Source organism: Sturnira hondurensis, unplaced genomic scaffold, assembly GCF_014824575.4.
Source record: "Sturnira hondurensis isolate 20B ecotype Veracruz unplaced genomic scaffold, ASM1482457v3 Scaffold0008710, whole genome shotgun sequence".
In the NCBI taxonomy this organism is placed as follows: Eukaryota; Metazoa; Chordata; class Mammalia; order Chiroptera; family Phyllostomidae; genus Sturnira; species Sturnira hondurensis.
Window position 1 is genome coordinate 3,744,577 of NW_028081341.1, and position 17,023 is coordinate 3,761,599.

Genomic DNA, 17,023 nt, shown 5'->3' on the forward strand with positions numbered 1-17,023 from the left:
CCATCCACCCATCCACTTATTTCCTCCTGTACTCTTCTTCCCCTCTGTTTTTCTGCCATATTTTTAATCTTCTTACTTCCAAGTCACCATTTCTCTGATGTTATCTTTTAATGGGTCTGGTTCTCCTGCCCAGTTCCAAGATTTATAATGTGCAAATGAATAAAAAGGAGGACAGGATCTTCTGGTACCCATTTCTTGTTTCCATGTAAACATGGTGCCCACACTTGCTTAGAGGGTGTAAGGGAGGAAAAACCTTCTCCCTACCCTCTTAAGTTCCTCCTTGGGGCCTACAAATTAAACTGATGAAGACAGCTTAACAGGAGAAAAGGGATTGTTTCATAGGCATAACAGAAGCCAATAAAAAAAGTCGCTCCTTAAAATGGTTACAGTTAAAGGTTTGTATATCTAACTTAGTAGGGAAAAGAGAGTGGAGGGAAACAGCTTTTCTGAGATAAACAAATAGGTTTATTGAAGATAGACAAATGGGTTTTAGGAGGATAGATGGGTGATAAGAAAGTGTGTGATAATGTGTGATACAGGTGTGAGTGGTTTTTCTGACTCCTTCCAGACCATAAAACTACCAGAGAGGGGAATCTATGGTACCTTCATTTCCCAGAAGCTGCTGCTTTTAGTCAGATAAGGAAGCTCTAAGAAGGCTTTTTTGCTGCATCTGTTGAATCTCAAATGTCTTCAGCTTAAAATAGTCTTTGTGTCGGTTCTGGGATTCCAAGTGGGTCTCCACAAGGATAAGATGAATTAAAGAAGGAATTAGAAACATGCTTTCTCCAGCAGGAAAGAAATATGGTAAGGTGGGTTGCAGGGCCGGAGGAAAAAAAGGTGAAGGGATTAAGCAAAAAAAAAAAGAAAAAAGACACAGGCAGCAGTATGGTGATTGTTCAGAGGGAAAGGCGGGTGGGGAGAGGTGGAAGAAGTCAAAGGGGAGATAAAGGGTGAACAAAAGAGACTTGACTTTGGGTGGTGAGTGCACAATGCCGCATGCAGATGATGTTGGTTGAGTTGTACCCTTGGAACCTATGTGGTCTTATGACCCAAAGTCACCCCAATACATTAAATTTAAAACAAAAACAAAAATAAGGAAAAGAGAGTAGAGTACACAGCTTGAAGTAAGTGCTTTACCTCTGATACAAATGGCATGGAATTTTACGTAAGATGTAATGGCTTCACTTCCATTGCAGCAATAAATGCATTATCTCTGTTATGGGGGGCTGGGTACAGATGACTGATACACATTGCTTTTGTTCCTGAATCCAGCCAATTGAGGGGTGAGGCCCTACCTATGCCCTGGTCCAGAGATCCCTAACAGAAAGGGGTTCTAGAATGGAAGGTGGCCTTCCCACAAGGGGAAAAATCTTGCAGAGTCCGGGTCAGTTGGCTGTCCCTGGAAAGCAGCATGCATAATCTGCAAAGGATGGCACTGCTGGGCAAGTTGGCATCCTTGTTGTATTCTGGAGGTGACAGATTTGGCAAGAGGGTTAGAAGGCACAATCAGAACCACAACAACTAAATGACAAAGTTACAGACTAATTCTACAATGCCCTACATTAAGAAAGAGTGGCTTCCTTGGAGGAAGATGTGCAAGGCATGTTGCACCTGTCCAAAGCTCCTTTGCCCACTACCCTTAACCGAAGCTGAGGTGAATATTCTGAAATTCCCCCCTTTTAATACGTCTGGGCCCTTTCTGTTCAAATCCTTAGGGCAGAAAAGGAAAGCAGCTTTAAGTGAAGCTGACAGACTGCCCCATTACTTCATCAACTCAACCACTTAGTCCAGCCAAACTGTTGAGTCCCAGGAGGCTGCAGTGCAGATAGACTTCTTCCTTCCAGTGTATTATTTATCTCAGACATTGCATGCTTTATTTCTGACTGGTCCTTTTTTATGGTGTGTATATCATTTCACACTTCTGAGCACCCTTATAATCATTACTCTAAACTCTCTATCTGATAAATTGCTTGCCTCTATTTCATGTAGTTCTCCTTCTGGAAAATTCTATTGTTCTTTCATTTGATGCCTGTTTCTCTCTTCCCATTTTGGCTGCCCCTGTGGGTTTGTTTCTATGTAATAGGTAGATCTGCAAGAATCTAGTGCAGACCTAAGTCAAACCCAGCCTGTGAATGGCCCTGGACAACCTGTTTGGAACTCTCAGCGATCCACAGTGTCTGGCTTCCTCTTCTGGGCCTGGGTGTGTACATAAGGAACCAGGCTGTGCACCAAGACCAGTTTTTATCAGCACCAGGACTGGGGGAGAGTCAGCTGAAGCCTCAGAGTTCCCAGCAATCCACTTCTGCCTGGCGGCTTTTTGTAGGGTTAATCAGTGAAAGTCTTCCAGCTGTACTCCTGGGTAGGAGGGCTTAAGCTCCACAGGTTGGGTCGGAGTAATCCTGTGGGCGGGGGTATTGCTTCCCCTGAGGCTGATGCCGCTTTGGAGCAGAGTGCTCTACTTGCGAAAGATGGCTCCTGCAGTATGGGGAATGACTCAGCACAGGGATCTTGGCAGTTGTTCCTTCAGTTCTCTTCCCAGAGCCACCAAACCCAGACTCTCCTCAAGTGTCTCTAGTTCACTCTTCCCTCTCTCTGCTGGAGCACAGGGTAAGTGGCTACAAACAGAATTTTGTATGTTGGCCCTTTAAAAGGCTCTCTGTGTCTCCAGCTGTCTCTCCCTGGTGGACTGAAACCCTGTTGCTTTTCATAGCCATATGTTATTCGGGTTCCTTTCCCAGTTCTAATACTGTAGGCTGGGGAGCCCAGCTTGGGGTTTAGACCCCAGACTTACCAGGGTGACCCCTCCAATTGCTGAAATATCTCTCTGGAACCTCAGCTGCTACCCAGGGGAGCCCAGCCAGCCCTCTCACGCCTTCTCTGCACTCCCTGCCAGTCTCATTGTGGGGAGGTGGCTTCCTCCATCTGGCCATTGTTATAAGGCTTCTCTCCAGCTAGTGTTCCATTGGTTATTCAGGATGATTTCTCTACAATTTAGTTGTAATTCCAGTTTGGTCCTGGGAGGAAGTGTAGCTTCTGCTTACTCCACCGCCTTCTTTGGTATCTCCACAGATGGGCTTCTAAAGTGAAGCCTATAATATGTAAATGCTCAGGTAATGAGATCATAGGCATACACCCTATGAAAACAAGGAAGAAAACACAGGTTAATTCACACAGCAAATCACAAGCCCATCTCTGACTCTGCAAGACTGTCTTTTCAGAAGACATCTAGTTACAAGGCCTTGGCTATAATGACATTAAATAGTGACAATATGACAAATAATTCTCATGTATAAATTGAACATCTCTGGTGACATTGATCTTCCAAATGAGAACAAAACTTTGAAGACAGCTGCATTAGAGTCCAATGTCCATGACTGAGCATTGTAATTTTCCTTGAAACAAGATTTTTCTCCTTAAGATCACCCTCATTGTCCTCAAAATGTACTAAATTAAGTCCAATTTTAACTTTTTGCCCATTCATTTGCATAAACACAACAAGAGCAACAACTGATCACATAGGATCTTTAAGTGTGCTTTGCTGGAACTCACACAAGGAACTTTTATGTTGTCCTTTAGTCTACCCTTCAGGGCCCAGAAGCCAAGCCACACACTTGCCTTCAGGCTTTGCCTGCACTTCCTGTGTTCCTCAAGTCCTTGAGTTTTCCATCGTGTCTTAAGGTTCCTCCTTGCCATCGTTCAGGAAAGCGACCTGCATTCTCTCCCTGGATGGACTGCCATGAACCACATGACCAAACGAGGTACCAGGCCATTTCTCCAGGGGGCTTTTGTTAATTTGGAAAGTCACTCTCAGTTCCTCAAGGTTTTCTGGTAACAACCAGAGGCCAGGCACGCCTCCTTCAGGCATGGCATTCCAGTCAAACTCTTGTTTAACAAAACCACCAATTGCAACTGGTTTTACTGGCTTTATGCAAGGAAACTTTATGCTGGCACTCACTCATAAATAATGCCAAATTCTGGAGGGATCAGGTAGGGAGAAAACTGGCAAGTGTAAAGGGAAACCCATATCCTTCTAATATCTACCAAAATTCCATCCATGCCTTTTATCTTTTGTTGCTTACTTTCCCACTTAGTCTGAAGTTTTTAACAAACTCTCAGAAACCTCAATTTTATTTCAGAACAGAAACAACAAATCTAAAGCAAAGACAGTTTCAAAAAAAGAAGGGGACCCTGGCTGGTGTAGCTCAGTGGATTGAGCGCGGGCCTTCGAACCACACAAAAAAAGAAGGGGGACTAGAACTAGCCTTAGAATCTCAGGAGACAAGACTTTTGGGAGGTGATTATGGCACGGGGTAGAACCTCATGATGGCATTAATGCTCTTATAGAAAGCACCTGAGAGCCCCCTCCCCCTTCCAACACTTGAGGGTCCGAGGAGAAGATGGTCGGCTGTGAACCACAAAGCTGGCTCTCCTTACAATATACCAAGTCTGCCAGGACCTTGATCTTGGACTTCCCAGCCTCCACAACTGTGAGAAACACATTGTGCATAAGCCACCAGGTTGATGGTGTTTTTTAAGTAGCAGCCTGAACAGACTAAAACAGTATTTTGTTATTCTTGTTACAGCTGACAAAGCTGAGGCCAAGAGATATTAAGTTCACACAGCAAGTGAAGGCTTGACCCTTGACTCTTAGTCAGCCATGTCTCCAGGACACACAATCTTTTTTTCTTTTTTATAATTGAGGTATAATTGACAGCATATTAGATTCAGGTGTAAGAAGTAATGATTCAGTATTTGTATATATATTGTGAAATGATCACAATAGGTCGAGGTAACATCCGTTATCTTACAGTTATAATTTTTTTTTTCTTTCTTGAGATGAGAACTTTTAAGAACTACTCTTAGGAACTTTCAAATAGGCAACACAGCATTGGTAACTATAATTACTATGCTCTGCATTACATCCCTATGCCACATTTGTCTTATAATTAGAGATTTGTACTTTTGACCCTCTTCACAAATTGCCCCCATGCCCTAACCCCAACCTCTGGCAACCACCAATTTTCTCTGTATCTATGAGCTTGGTTTGGGGGGCTATATTTTTGAAGATTGAACATGTAAGTGAAATCATATGGTATATCTTTCTCTGAATTATTCACTTAGCATAATGCCCTCAGGGTGCATTCATGTTTTCACAAATGGTAAGATTCTTTTTAATGGGCAAATAATATTATGTGTATATACATCACATTCTCTTTCCACTAATCTGTCAGTGGACACTCAGGTTGTTTCCATATCTTGTCTATTGTAAATAATTCTTCAAGGAATATGGGGGTGCAGGTGCCTTTTTGAGGACAAGCATTCTTGGTGACCACACAGCTTCAAGCCTACGAAGGCGTAAATGATCCACAGTGCAAGTCCCACGGTCACCATAGATATGAGACATGAAATGTGCCTCTTCAGCTAAGGAAGAATAACCATGGTAGAGGACAAACTATATTGGTGGCAGTACAGAAACTGGAACTACATATTCAAAAATACGGATGAGAACTTGCCCACCCTGGATGACAAGGCTGTCTCAATTCTAGTACTTAACCATTTCATGGATAAACTGTCCTGTTTAAGGTAGGGCTGCACTGTTTGCTGTTTTGCATGCCCATGATGATGCAGGGAACACGAATGGATTTTATTTGGGGAATTACTAGTAATACTCCATGTTAATATGCAGGCCCAGTTCGCCCCCTACCTTGTTTGCTAACACTTAGCCCAATGTACAGTAGTTTGTTCTGATTCTAAATACAGCTGTTTTCAGCTGTAAGACTTAACAAAAGACTTGTTTCAAACACTGGAGAACATCCCAAATGAATTTCCAGTTATAAATGAAACCTCCTATCAGAGCAAAGCGGTATTGATCCCTGAATATGATCATGTATAATCTAGACACAAAACAGCTGTGAGAGCTAACAGGCTGCAGTCCTTTCCAGGAGTGGTGGGTGTATAGGCTGTTGATCTTGTCATCAGGTTTGCTTGCTAGTTTACTTTAGAGTTTGTTTCTCAACACGAAAGCCCTGTAAAAGCGGTGCTGGCCTGTGGCTCACTTCTCAGATTTTGGTTACAACACTGTTTCTCCTAATGCCTTATCCTTTTAAAAAATGCCAACAGTAATGATTTTCCTTAGTACAGGCACAGGTTCTTCTATTGTGATTTGCTTTATTGCACTCCGTAGCTGTTACTTTTTTTTTTTTTTTTTAACAAATTCAAGGCAAGATTCTCTGCCCCAGCAAAAAGATTACGACTCACTTCATGGTACTTGTTTATTGTGGTGGTCTGGCACTAGGCCCACAGTGTCTCTGAACTGTGCCTATAAAATGTGATCAGCAGATGAGAAGATGCCTGCCTCCAGCAGGGAGGCTGTGGCATTATTTCTGTGAAGGTCACTGTTGTCTGAAGAAATGATTTAAGTGCAATGTTACTCTTAAAGAGATTTTCAAAACTGGTTAACTGTGAGCTTTATTTTAAAATATACAAATATCTTGAAATGTAGAAGACCTTAAGGTTATTGGATTTAAAACAAAGTCCACGCAAAGCTGTCACAACAAAGAAATCCATACCAAATTAATCACCGTAGACTGCTAATTCCATCTACTCACTTAACAATTCCAGTATTTAGGACAAATGAAAGGAGTTACTATTATCAACTCAAAAAAAGGAAAACCCCAATAGTTACTTATCACATGCTGTTCTAAGAGGAACAACCACTTTATGGATTACTGGTACCAAAAAATTTCAATGCCAAACTTAGAGCTCCCTTAAAAAAAATCTGAACTGCACTGTGAGTGTGTGTGTGTGTGTGGTGGGGGGCTGGGATGGGAGTAATACAGAAAACTGTACTTGAACAACAAATAAATTTTAAAAAATCTGAACTGAGCCCTGGCTGGTGTAGCTCAGAGGATTGAGCACGGGCCTGTGAAACACAATCGCGGTTCGATTCCCAGTCAGGACACATGCCCGGGTTGCAGGCCAGTTCCCAGCAGGGGACTCACGAGAGGCAACCATACACTGATGTTTCTCTCCTTCTGTCCTTCCCTTCCTCTCTAAAGATAAATAAATAAAAAATCTTTAAAAAAATCTGAACTGAGATGGTAAGTTGATGCAAATACTGTCATTTGGGAAAAATACTCTCTGTGAATTCTAATACTCAACAAAATTTAGTCATGTTCCAGAGAGGGACCATCCCTAACACTACCTTGAGCCACACCATCAAGGTTCAGATCAGGCCAACTGAACCTTGGGACTCAAAAGTGGGCAATGAGACCTGCTTGTTGGGAGGAGCTATGTTTCAGAACAATGAGAATTCAAATAAAAATTAAAATGTTAAAACACATATTCTAACGCACATGCACCACCAAATCATGGGAGAACTGAAACTGTTCTACAAGGTCCAATGTGGAAAATTCACGAGGACTTGGACAGCCAAGACACATCTGAGTTTTGCTGAGTGTGTTCCAGCGTAAACCTTTGCATTTCCTTCAGGGGTCACTACTAATCGGAGGGACTTTAGAAATGCTGGTAACTCTTTAAAAAGCCTAAGTGAACAGCTCTAATTAAAATATCTGACCCAGTAAAAGCTCCTGAGGATCACATGGGTTTTCAGGTCTATATGTCAAGTATTCAACAGAAGACAGTAACAAAAAAAGCAGCTCTCTTCATATTTTAAGGAAAAGTGCTATTTCAGAGGTTGTTCACTTTTCTAGATTAAATACACAGGCAAAACTGCCGTTAAAGAGAAAACGAAGGGACTGCTTCCCACTTAAATGGAAAGGAAACTTAAAATGATCCAAAACAAACAGCAGAGTGGAAACACAACTCCAAAGGGCATGCACATGCTATCCTTCGTTCAGTGAAGTGTAAGGTCATTCATCACCCACTTGACCTTCCCAGTACATCATAAGTGCCATTCAGTTTGAGGAAAATAGTTTAATATCCCTCAGGAAAAAAATAGTTTATATTTTCCCATCTCTAACAAAGCAGTGCTTATGAGGTCCAGCGCCACCAGGCGACCTTCATTCTGTCCCACACCGCCGACAGCGAATCCATTGCTGGCCGGACGTCCAGGATGGTGAACTGGTAGTCCTGGTTGACCTCACCACCGTCATAGTAGTCAATGATGTATCTGACTTCCGTCCCACAACGGTTGATGATCCAGTCGTGCCTGTCAAAAGGCAACTCGTACCTGGAGAGAAGACATGCTGGTGAGTCTCCCGCTCTCGTGGTGCCTCCAGCCCTGAAAAAGCCGTGAGAAGGGCAGAGAAGCAGCACGTGGTAAGGCCTGCTCTCGAGCCAAACAGCTAAGGGGGAAGTGCACCTCAGAACCACGGCCCACAGCGCGAAGGAAGGTGGAGCTGAAGGTCTGTGATGAGCTCCGGTCAGACGACTTCGTCTACAGAGCAACAAGGTCCGAGGCAAAGAGTGGGGCTCTGCCTACGCTGGGAGAAAAGGGAGGAGCCCCAAGTGCAGTCCCAAAGAGGAGTGAGAGGACAGCTCAGTTCTGTCCTGTGGTCATCAGATAGGAAGCAACCCAGGAAACCCGACTGAATCTGCCAACCACCAGGCAAACTTCCGGGAGAGGAAGAAACCTAGAGCTGAGCACTGACTGGGTCTTGGAAGATGGCCCTACAGTTCTCAGACTGCCCGGTTTTGGAGCCCAGGGAGTGACCCCGACAGGAGCGTCAGTCACCTTTCTGCACCACACTCACCCCATCCAGGAGCGGATTCTTGCCCGCGGTGAGTACTCCTTGGCTTTACCTCCAAACCGGACCAACGAGGGACCACAAGGACACTCCCTAGAAAGCCCCGAATAAGAAAAGTATATACAAAGATGTTCTTTCCTTTGAAAAATAAGATGTTGCAGTTTATCGATAGTATGCATTTTTCTGTACGCATTTTACAAGTCAAATTTACAAAGAGAGGTGACTTTACAAAAGTCAAAGAAATATCCCTATTCGTTAAGAATGAATTCTTGAGTCGTTGATGAGATGTGTTCCCCTCTCTCCACTTCCTTCCAAGTCTCTGCACTGCTCTTCGCAGGAGTCGAGAACCAGGGCCTTTCCATTTGGTGTGGGGACACAGGCCTATTCTCAGGGGAAAAAAAGAAGGGTGATGTATTGGGCATGATGCTTCTCTTTCACACAGAGCAGTGGGTTTTTTTTTTTCCCAGATGAACAGAAGAAAATCCTATACTCTTCTTGGATTTGCAACTAATGAATGGCCTGCATGAAGAAATAAAATGCAGGATGAATCCCTAGGAACCAATGCAATTAGTCTCAGTCCAGCTCCTTAAAGCAGTAACCGCACGCAAGCAGGTGGGTGACCAGGCCCTGCCTACAAAACCGCTCGCTCTCCGCAGAGCCTTGGCAGGGACTTCCTCCGTGCCAGCCAGTCCAGTCCCAGGCACAGGGAGTACAGGGGAGCAGCACCACACGAGACCCTCCTGCACTGGCGGAGCTCATGGTCGGCCTTCTCCCCCAGAGAAAGGCCTGTGTGCTAGGTGTCTCCTGATCTTGAGGCCTCCGGTGGACTCGGTAAATGCTGTTGAGTGGGCATCTCCCTGGGGGCAGAGAACAATTTACTGTCCCCTGTCCCACACGCTCTGCTTTCAATGGACTCTGACATTCCTGTTGAGAGGTGGGGGTCTCTGACCCCTCCCCTTGAATTTGGAAGGCTGGTGATAGTCTGGGGCTTCTGAAGCTCGGCCATCCAAGGAGATGTAGCTTCCACCAGGAGCTTTTTGGAACCCCAAGTCTGGGAACTCAGACACCACAGTGTGAGGAAGCCAAAGCAGCCACATTTACAGGGCAGGTGTAAACGGGCAACAGCCGGTATCACTCACCAGACAAGCAAGTGGAGCCATCAGAGGATTCCAGCCCACAACTGTCAAGCCAACCCTGACCACTGGGGCGGGTGAGGCCCCAGACACCAGGGAGCAGAGATGAGCCATCCCTATTCCCCACTTTCTGCACTCGGGACCCACCGACTCCATGAGCATAATGACATCGTTGCCGTTCTCCATGGCTGCGTGGGGCTGGTCTGCCACATGACAGTCACTGGAACAGACCTGCTACCTAAAGTGTTTTATTAAAATGACACATCTGAATAAATGTTAAAACTCCAGAAAGTAGACATAAACTAAGAGGCTGGAGGGATTTTTTTTTGTAAAGATCTCAAACATACTTACGCAGCATGAAGGGCTTCCCACTTCAAAATCTCCTTCCAAGCCTGCTCGTTGTTCTGATTGTGGATTCTAATGATATTGTACATGTCTTTCTGACTGATATCGTCATCCTTCCACCTCCACCTAGGGAAGACCGGTCAGTGAGATTGGACAAACCTCCTGGTGTCTGTGTGGACACACGTGTCCTGTTAGTTCTGTTTCTCCGTACACTCCTGAGTAAACTACAGTGGCTTTGTGGTAAGTCTCAGAATTATTCTAAACAAATTAACTTTTTAAATAAAAACTTTCTGTATGTTTGGGGGATAAAAACCTCTTTTGCATTTATTCTTAGATGAATGTGACAAATTTATGTTCTCAGCCACGGGCTCCCTCACTCACCCTTTCTTTAACATCGCGTTCCAGAACATCTGTTCAGAAGGGTAAACCCACTTTTTCTCAGAATCTGCTCTTGGAATGGATGACTCCTCTCTTGCAGTAGAGAGTGGAAATGGCTGATCAGGGGCCGGTGTCTGGCTAGGAGGTGGCATCTAAATAAAATAAACAAAATATTTTTTAAAGATTATAAATGTGTTCTCAAGTAGAAACAAGCAATATAATTAGCTACTTCCGCGAAAGCAGCACATCACACATGTGACACAGGCGCTCTTTTAAAGCACTGCCGTCGAAGTTTCGGGCGGCTCAGATCACGTGGCTGTCTTGAAGAGTCGGAGTACTGAGGTGGTTTTTCCTTGTTGTCCAAGTTCTACACAGTCAATCAACCTTGTGATTATATTTTTGGTCTCCTTCTCCTCGAGGACTAAGAAGTAAAGACAAGCATGCACCACGGTCTGTAGGCACCTCTACAACATACGTACACCACCGCTTCCTATCGCAAAATCTGTTACTTTCAGGATCTTGCTTATGCTTTCAGCTTTTGGGCTGAAGACATTATGGACGAGAGGTGCCCGCCCCACACCAGCAGACTGCAGGGAGGGGGACAATGCTCTCTCCCAGACACAGGGGCAGCGGTCCCATTATGCAAACACTTAGCCTGGCCTGGGGTTTCTCACTCTTGGCGGTATTGCCATTTAAGCCGGACAACACCTGGTTATCAGGCTCTGACTGAGCACTGCAGAATATTTAGCAACATGCCTGACCTCTACTCAACGGCGCCCCTCTTCCCCACTTATGGCAACCGATGTCCCGCAAGGGGCAAAACTGCTGAGAACAACTGGCCTAGAGCTCCCTTTGTAGTGAAAGTATGAAGCATTTCCTAGCAGACGTACATAAATTATGATGTCACAACACGACCCCTGGTTAGAAAGCTGGCAGAAGGGCTGGGTGTGCTGGCCCCACATCGAGCATTTGACTGCATTTCCACCAAAGCGGGTTCAGAACACAGGCTGGAGGCAGGTGGGAATTCGGTGTGGGCTCTGCCACTTCCTATGAATGAGGTGGGGTAAACAGCTTCCTCTCTCACCCTTGGCATCGCCAGGTCTCAAATGGGGACGTGAAGACACCTGACTGCATAGAGTTGTTAATGAGGATTACAGGAGAGAGCATATAGTGCCCAGCATACTCCAAATGATGTGAGAAAAAAAAACAAAAAATTTTGCTGTTTTTCATATTCTTACTACATGTCAGAATCCCATGGGGTAGGAGTCAAGGTCTGCAGGATTCCAAAGGCTCATGCTGGGAACCACTAGGGCATTTGAGAGGATCTAGACTAGTGGTCTAACAGGGGTGCTTTTGGAAATGTCTGCAGATGCTTTTGTTTGTCACAACTGAGCAAAGAGGGAGCTACTGGCATCTAGTGGGTAGTGAAAGGGATGCTGCTAAACATCCCACAATACACAGGGCAGCACCCTCTGCAAGGAATCGTCTACCCCAGGTGTCACTAGTTGCAATGGAGAGAAACCCGGGTCTAGTCCACCTTCTTCCTCAACACAGCAGTCTCCTTATAGCTTTGTGGGGTCATTACTAAATGCCATGGAGGAAATGGTTGTGCCTCTGCCTGCAACACTCACCAAATCAGCCAATACCTTGATCATGGATTTCCCAGCCTTCAGAAGTGTGAGAAACAAATGTCTGTTGTTGGTAAGGCACCTTGAACTAGTTCATGGCACTGTTATAATGTTACACTATATTACATATTGCTGTATATATACCTTCCATGCCTTTTCATTTCCAGACTAAGTATCTCTAGTTTCCTGAAATGTTGCCTGGTTTTGCCAGGATTTCTAAATACTTTTTGAGAATCCTGTGGCCTTCTAAACAACAGGCCCCAGTCTCTCTGTCTCTCCATTAAAATGCAATTCCAAACATGAGACCTCAATTTCCTGTGTGGTCTGACTATCACAAAATGGAGGGAGGCCGTGCTTGTCCTGTCCCTGCTCTCCCAACGGCATACCACTGCTGGCTGCCACGTGACACTGCGCCACCCTGGTGACTCACGTGCAGGCTGGCACCCAGCTATTCCCTCGGAGGCCCCCAAGTCTTAGAGTGTACCTACAAGGTTCCCCGAGACCAGAAACACCTTTACTAACTCTAGCTGCACTCCTAATGGAACATCCCTTCTACTCTCCCAAGAGGAGATATTCTCTCGGAATGGCTTATCCACAGTCCACCCACTCTGGTACTTCGTGATCACCATTTTCTTTCTCTTCCTAACACATTCAAGATTTTCCCCGTGCAAGGACTATCAGATTTCTTTGTTTTAAAAGAACAAAAGAATAAACCCTAGCAGTGTGCAGTTTGTCTTGGAATTCTATATAAGCATGCCTGTGTACAAAGTTCCAGGAAGAGGGGCTGAGTGCGGATTACCAGATTAGAAGGGTCTAGGTTCTCCTTATTCCCAGCCGCAGCACCCGTAACAGGACACTCCACATACTCATATGCACGTTCTTGGTGGGCAGGCCCGGAGCAAGTTTTGCTCTCATTGGTTGTCTGTGTGCTCATTGGACAACCTGAAATAAACCAAGTATAAAAACAGCGTCACTACAAAGGCAGGACATCTGGCTCCCTCATCCTGGGCCCTAAAGAGTTGAGTTTCTGACCAGCAATGACCACAAGCAAAGCCGGGTGTGTACCGCTGAAAGCTGCCAAAAACTAAGCCAGCTAACCTTCTAATATCCTAAATGCCAGAAGAAGGTTCTATAAACTTTCCTTCCTTTTGAAAGACAAACTAGTGCCCCTTCTCTTATTGTGTCATGCCCCTAGCAAAAATACCTCCCAAAGAACTCAACATTTTCAAGGGAATGCCACGGTTTCAGTAGTGGGCTAGAAGGTACCTTCCTGGTATCGCAGCTGTGAGCTGCTATAGAGGAACCTAAGTGGGGGCCGGGCTACATTTCACCTGTCTCCCCTGACTCTCTAGTCCCAAGTTCCAGACAAGTCCCAGCCCCAAACAGGACACAGGAGATGAAAATGAGCAGAGGAACCCTCAAAAAGACTTCTGGGGAAAAGTCTCAATGCACTCTGCTTGCGCTCTGCCCTAGGACTAGAACAAAGCACAGAAAGCTACCACTTGGCTGAGGTTCTAGTCCCCATCAGAAGATAGCCAAGCATTTAGGAAGAAAAAGGCAGACATTAGAGAACACATTCCATAACCATATAGGATCCAGATCACACTTAGGATTCAGATGCCAGCAACTCCAGATGCTGAGAGCAACAGCAGGAAGGGCAGTCACTGCCCAAGGATACTGGGTACTGATGGAAGCAAGTGTGGGGACTGAGAAGCTGGCCTATGGCTTAGGAGAGGGGGCCAAGTGTCGGGTGAGCTACTGCCCAGGAAGACAGCTGTGCGTGTAACAAAATCCCTGTCTGAGGCAGCAGCAATAACACCACGAATACACTAGATGCTGGATGTCCCCCACAAAAAGACAAGTTTCCTTTCACCTGCTTTCCTCCGCTTCTCCTTCCAGACCCGTATTCCACTTGAGGAGTGAAGGCAGACTTGCTATACCTCCTCTCCTCTCTACTACTCCCAGTATCAATCTTTTTTTGGTCACTGATCCCAGCTGGGTGTTAATAAAAAATACTGTTTACATTTTTTCATGTTATATAGTCCCCAGCCCCTTCAATGTCCCACAACTATCCACAACCTTTACTAATGAAAATAAATCCGACTGACAGCTCTTCTGGATACACCGCAAATGAACTCAAACTGATAGGGCTGTGATCTCCCTGGGGATACTCAGGACAGAAGCACACTCTACCTGTGTCTATTCGTCCTGTTTGGAGAAACCCTGCAAGAGAGCTGGATCTGTCCTTGTCCAAGGTCACAGAGTTTTTGCTGGCCTTGCTACTTATGAGCTGCGTGAGCTCTAAGTTTCCTTAACTATAATATAGGGAGAAAACCCACCACGCAGGGTTATGAGGAGGAGAATGTCAATTCCATCAGGAAAGGGCTTTTGTCTGTTTTATACATTGCTGTTCTCTTGGTGCTAACACAAATAAGCAAGACCCACCAGTGCTCGGCACAGAGTGGGCAGTGATTAAGTCCTTGCTGACTGACCAGAGGAATGAAGTGTTAGCACTCAGTAAGCAGGCCATGTTGATTCCACCCCTCATGTCTTGAAACAAGAAGTCATACATCAGACTGATTTAGGCTTGCTTTTTTAAAAAAAATTTATTTCTTTAAATTTTTATTTTATTTTAATTGTTGTTCAAGTTCAGTTTTCTGCCTTTTACTCCCGTATTTGCCAATGATACTTCAGACAAGGGTTTAATCTCCAAAATATATAAAGAACTCACACGACTCCACTCTAAGAAGATAAGCAACCCAATTAAAAAATGGGCAAAGGACTTGAACAGACACTTCTCCAAGGAGGACATACTGAGGGTCCAGAGACACACAAAAAGATGCTCAGCATCACTAGCTATCAGAGAGATGCAAATTAAAATCACAATGAGATACCACTTCAGGCTTGCTTTATACAATCTTTTCTATTTGCACCTAAAGAATGAACAACAAGTCCATCAGGCAATAACTTATTTTTACATAGATGAATACTGCCACACATACAGCAGTAAAGTTGTCTAGATAAATAAAGATAGCTAGATTTGGAGCAAGGTTTCTCAACCATAGCCCTCTTGACATTTGGGGCCAGGTGAGTTTTTGTTTGGGAGTTGTCCTATGCACTGTAGGTTGTTTAGCAGAACTATTGGCTTCTACTCACTAGATGTACCCACTCCTCCCGGTTGTAAAAAGCAAAAATGTCTCCAGACATTTCCCTTGGGGGAGAGAGAACCACCCCCCAAGTTGAGAACCACTGATAGAGACACAGGCAAACTTTGGGCATGCGGCTGATATGTGGAACAAACACCACACCCTTACACATTATCTCGTTACAATCACCTTGTGAAGTAGCATTATCCTCACCTTACAGATGACAGGTTGAGAAGTAACTCGTCTCAGTCATATGACCTGTAAGTAGCAACATAAGGACCCAACCCAGGCTGCCTCACTCCCAGGCCTAGGAGCCTCACTAGCATGCTGTACTGCCTCCTCCCCAAAATCCTTTTGAGGATTCTCTTGTTTTTACATTCTAGACAAAAAGTTGATTACCTTTCATTTTCCATTCATGCATCGGACATCCTGAAGGCGGGGATGCGGTCTGGTGATCTGAAGCACTTGAGGTCTGGCCTGCAGCAGCAGGGGTAGATGTAGACAAACCCATGGTTGGAACCGCAGTGTTGAATCCGACCAATTCTAAATTCACACCTGTCAAAGCAGAGACAGACTGAGGCTGATGCGCGGGTTTGACTACTCCCTTAGACAGGGGAAGGAAGGGAGGAAGAGAGGGAGAGAAACATCAATGTGCAGTCAACTCTCACGTGCTCCCTACTGAGGACACAGCCCCCAACCCAGGCATGTGCCCTGACTGGGAATCGAACTAATGACCCTTCAGTTCGCAGGCCGGCGCTCAATCCACTGAGCCACACCAGCCAGGGCTCCCTAGGAATTCTTAATCTGGCCAACCCTTGTTATTCCTGCCTGTTATCCTTACGGGCACTTACAGGGCAGGGTATACTTCAGCGACAGCTTTAAAATATTACCGCCTCTGGGAACCACTAGTGTGACATGTACACCAGCCTTTGGGGAAATGTTTCTAACGGTGTGTGGATTCTGAGGGTGAGGTGAGGTGGGCCCTGAGAAACCACGTCACAGTAAGGCGGTTAGATCGGGAAAGAGAGGGTCCTAGGCGCTGATCGCATGGGAGAGAGGTCCACAGTGCAGACAAGAGTCCCGGCCCCAGGGCTTAGCGGGGATTTGCGGATCCGGGAAATGTACCGCGCAGAGAAGGGTTGTGGGGAAGGAAAGGACGACAGAGGGCAAGGCGCAAACAGTCCTCCTCACATGGTGCCCCCTAGTTCCACCCGCTCCAGTCCCTGGACTCCAGATCCCCACTGGCCTCAGCGAGCCCGCTCCCCCTTACCTGACTCCCGTCCGGGCTGCTCTGGGCGGCCGGCCCCGCCTCTCACTCCCAGCTCGGGCCTGGAGAGGCAGAGCCCCGACACCACCTTCCCCTCGCTCGGTCACCGTTGCCTCGGTCACCGCCGGCAACGGTGCGCGCCGCGACTTCCTTTTCTGAAGGCGGGACTTCCGTGTCTGCGGTGGTCAAAGCGCGAGCAGAGGAGAAAGAGCTTCCGTCAATCACAAAGGAGTTACCGGTGCCCCCTCCCTCCTCGGCCTATGAGTGCGCGCGCCTGGCTCTGGTCCCGCCTCTCCTGGCCACGTGCTTTCCCGCTGGGGCGGAGCCGGCCGGGTGAATTTGGCCGGGCCCGAGATTTCCATAGGGGAGTCTTTCGCTTATAAGCGCTTTAAGCGCAGAAGAGTTGCTTTGGTTTTAA

At 45.8% G+C, this 17,023-nt stretch overlaps 1 protein-coding gene across 2 annotated transcripts; it reads right to left on the reverse strand.

Moving 5' to 3' along the window:
- Positions 1–7,030: 7,030 nt before the first annotated feature.
- HCCS (holocytochrome c synthase) lies at positions 7,031–16,748 on the reverse strand. 2 transcript variants are annotated; one of them, XM_037055567.1, is made up of 7 exons: positions 16,609–16,748; positions 15,738–15,942; positions 12,992–13,134; positions 10,568–10,716; positions 10,193–10,312; positions 8,715–8,801; positions 7,031–8,191 (listed from the first exon to the last, which is right to left on the reverse strand). In XM_037055567.1, the coding sequence occupies exons 2-7, from the start codon at positions 15,847–15,849 to the stop codon at positions 7,993–7,995; spliced, it is 810 nt and encodes a 269-aa protein (XP_036911462.1). In that variant the 5' UTR covers positions 15,850–15,942; positions 16,609–16,748; the 3' UTR covers positions 7,031–7,992. The 2 variants fall into 2 exon arrangements, with proteins under 2 accessions (XP_036911462.1, XP_036911464.1); XM_037055569.1 differs by having other exon boundaries at positions 15,738–15,893; positions 16,609–16,747.
- Between the last annotated feature and the right edge of the window lie 275 nt (positions 16,749–17,023).

Excerpts from the sequence above, each read along its gene's own strand:
- HCCS (XM_037055567.1), bottom strand. The coding sequence starts at position 15,849 with ATGGGTTTGTCTACATCTACCCCTGCTGCTGCAGGCCAGACCTCAAGT. Across the intron at positions 10,313-10,567 it reads AACGCGATGTTAAAGAAAGG|GTGGAGGTGGAAGGATGACG; the intron begins GTGAGTGAGGGA and ends GGTCTTCCCTAG. Across the intron at positions 8,802-10,192 it reads TGGGAAGCCCTTCATGCTGC|GGAGTGTCCTTGTGGTCCCT; the intron begins GTAAGTATGTTT and ends GGGGCTTTCTAG.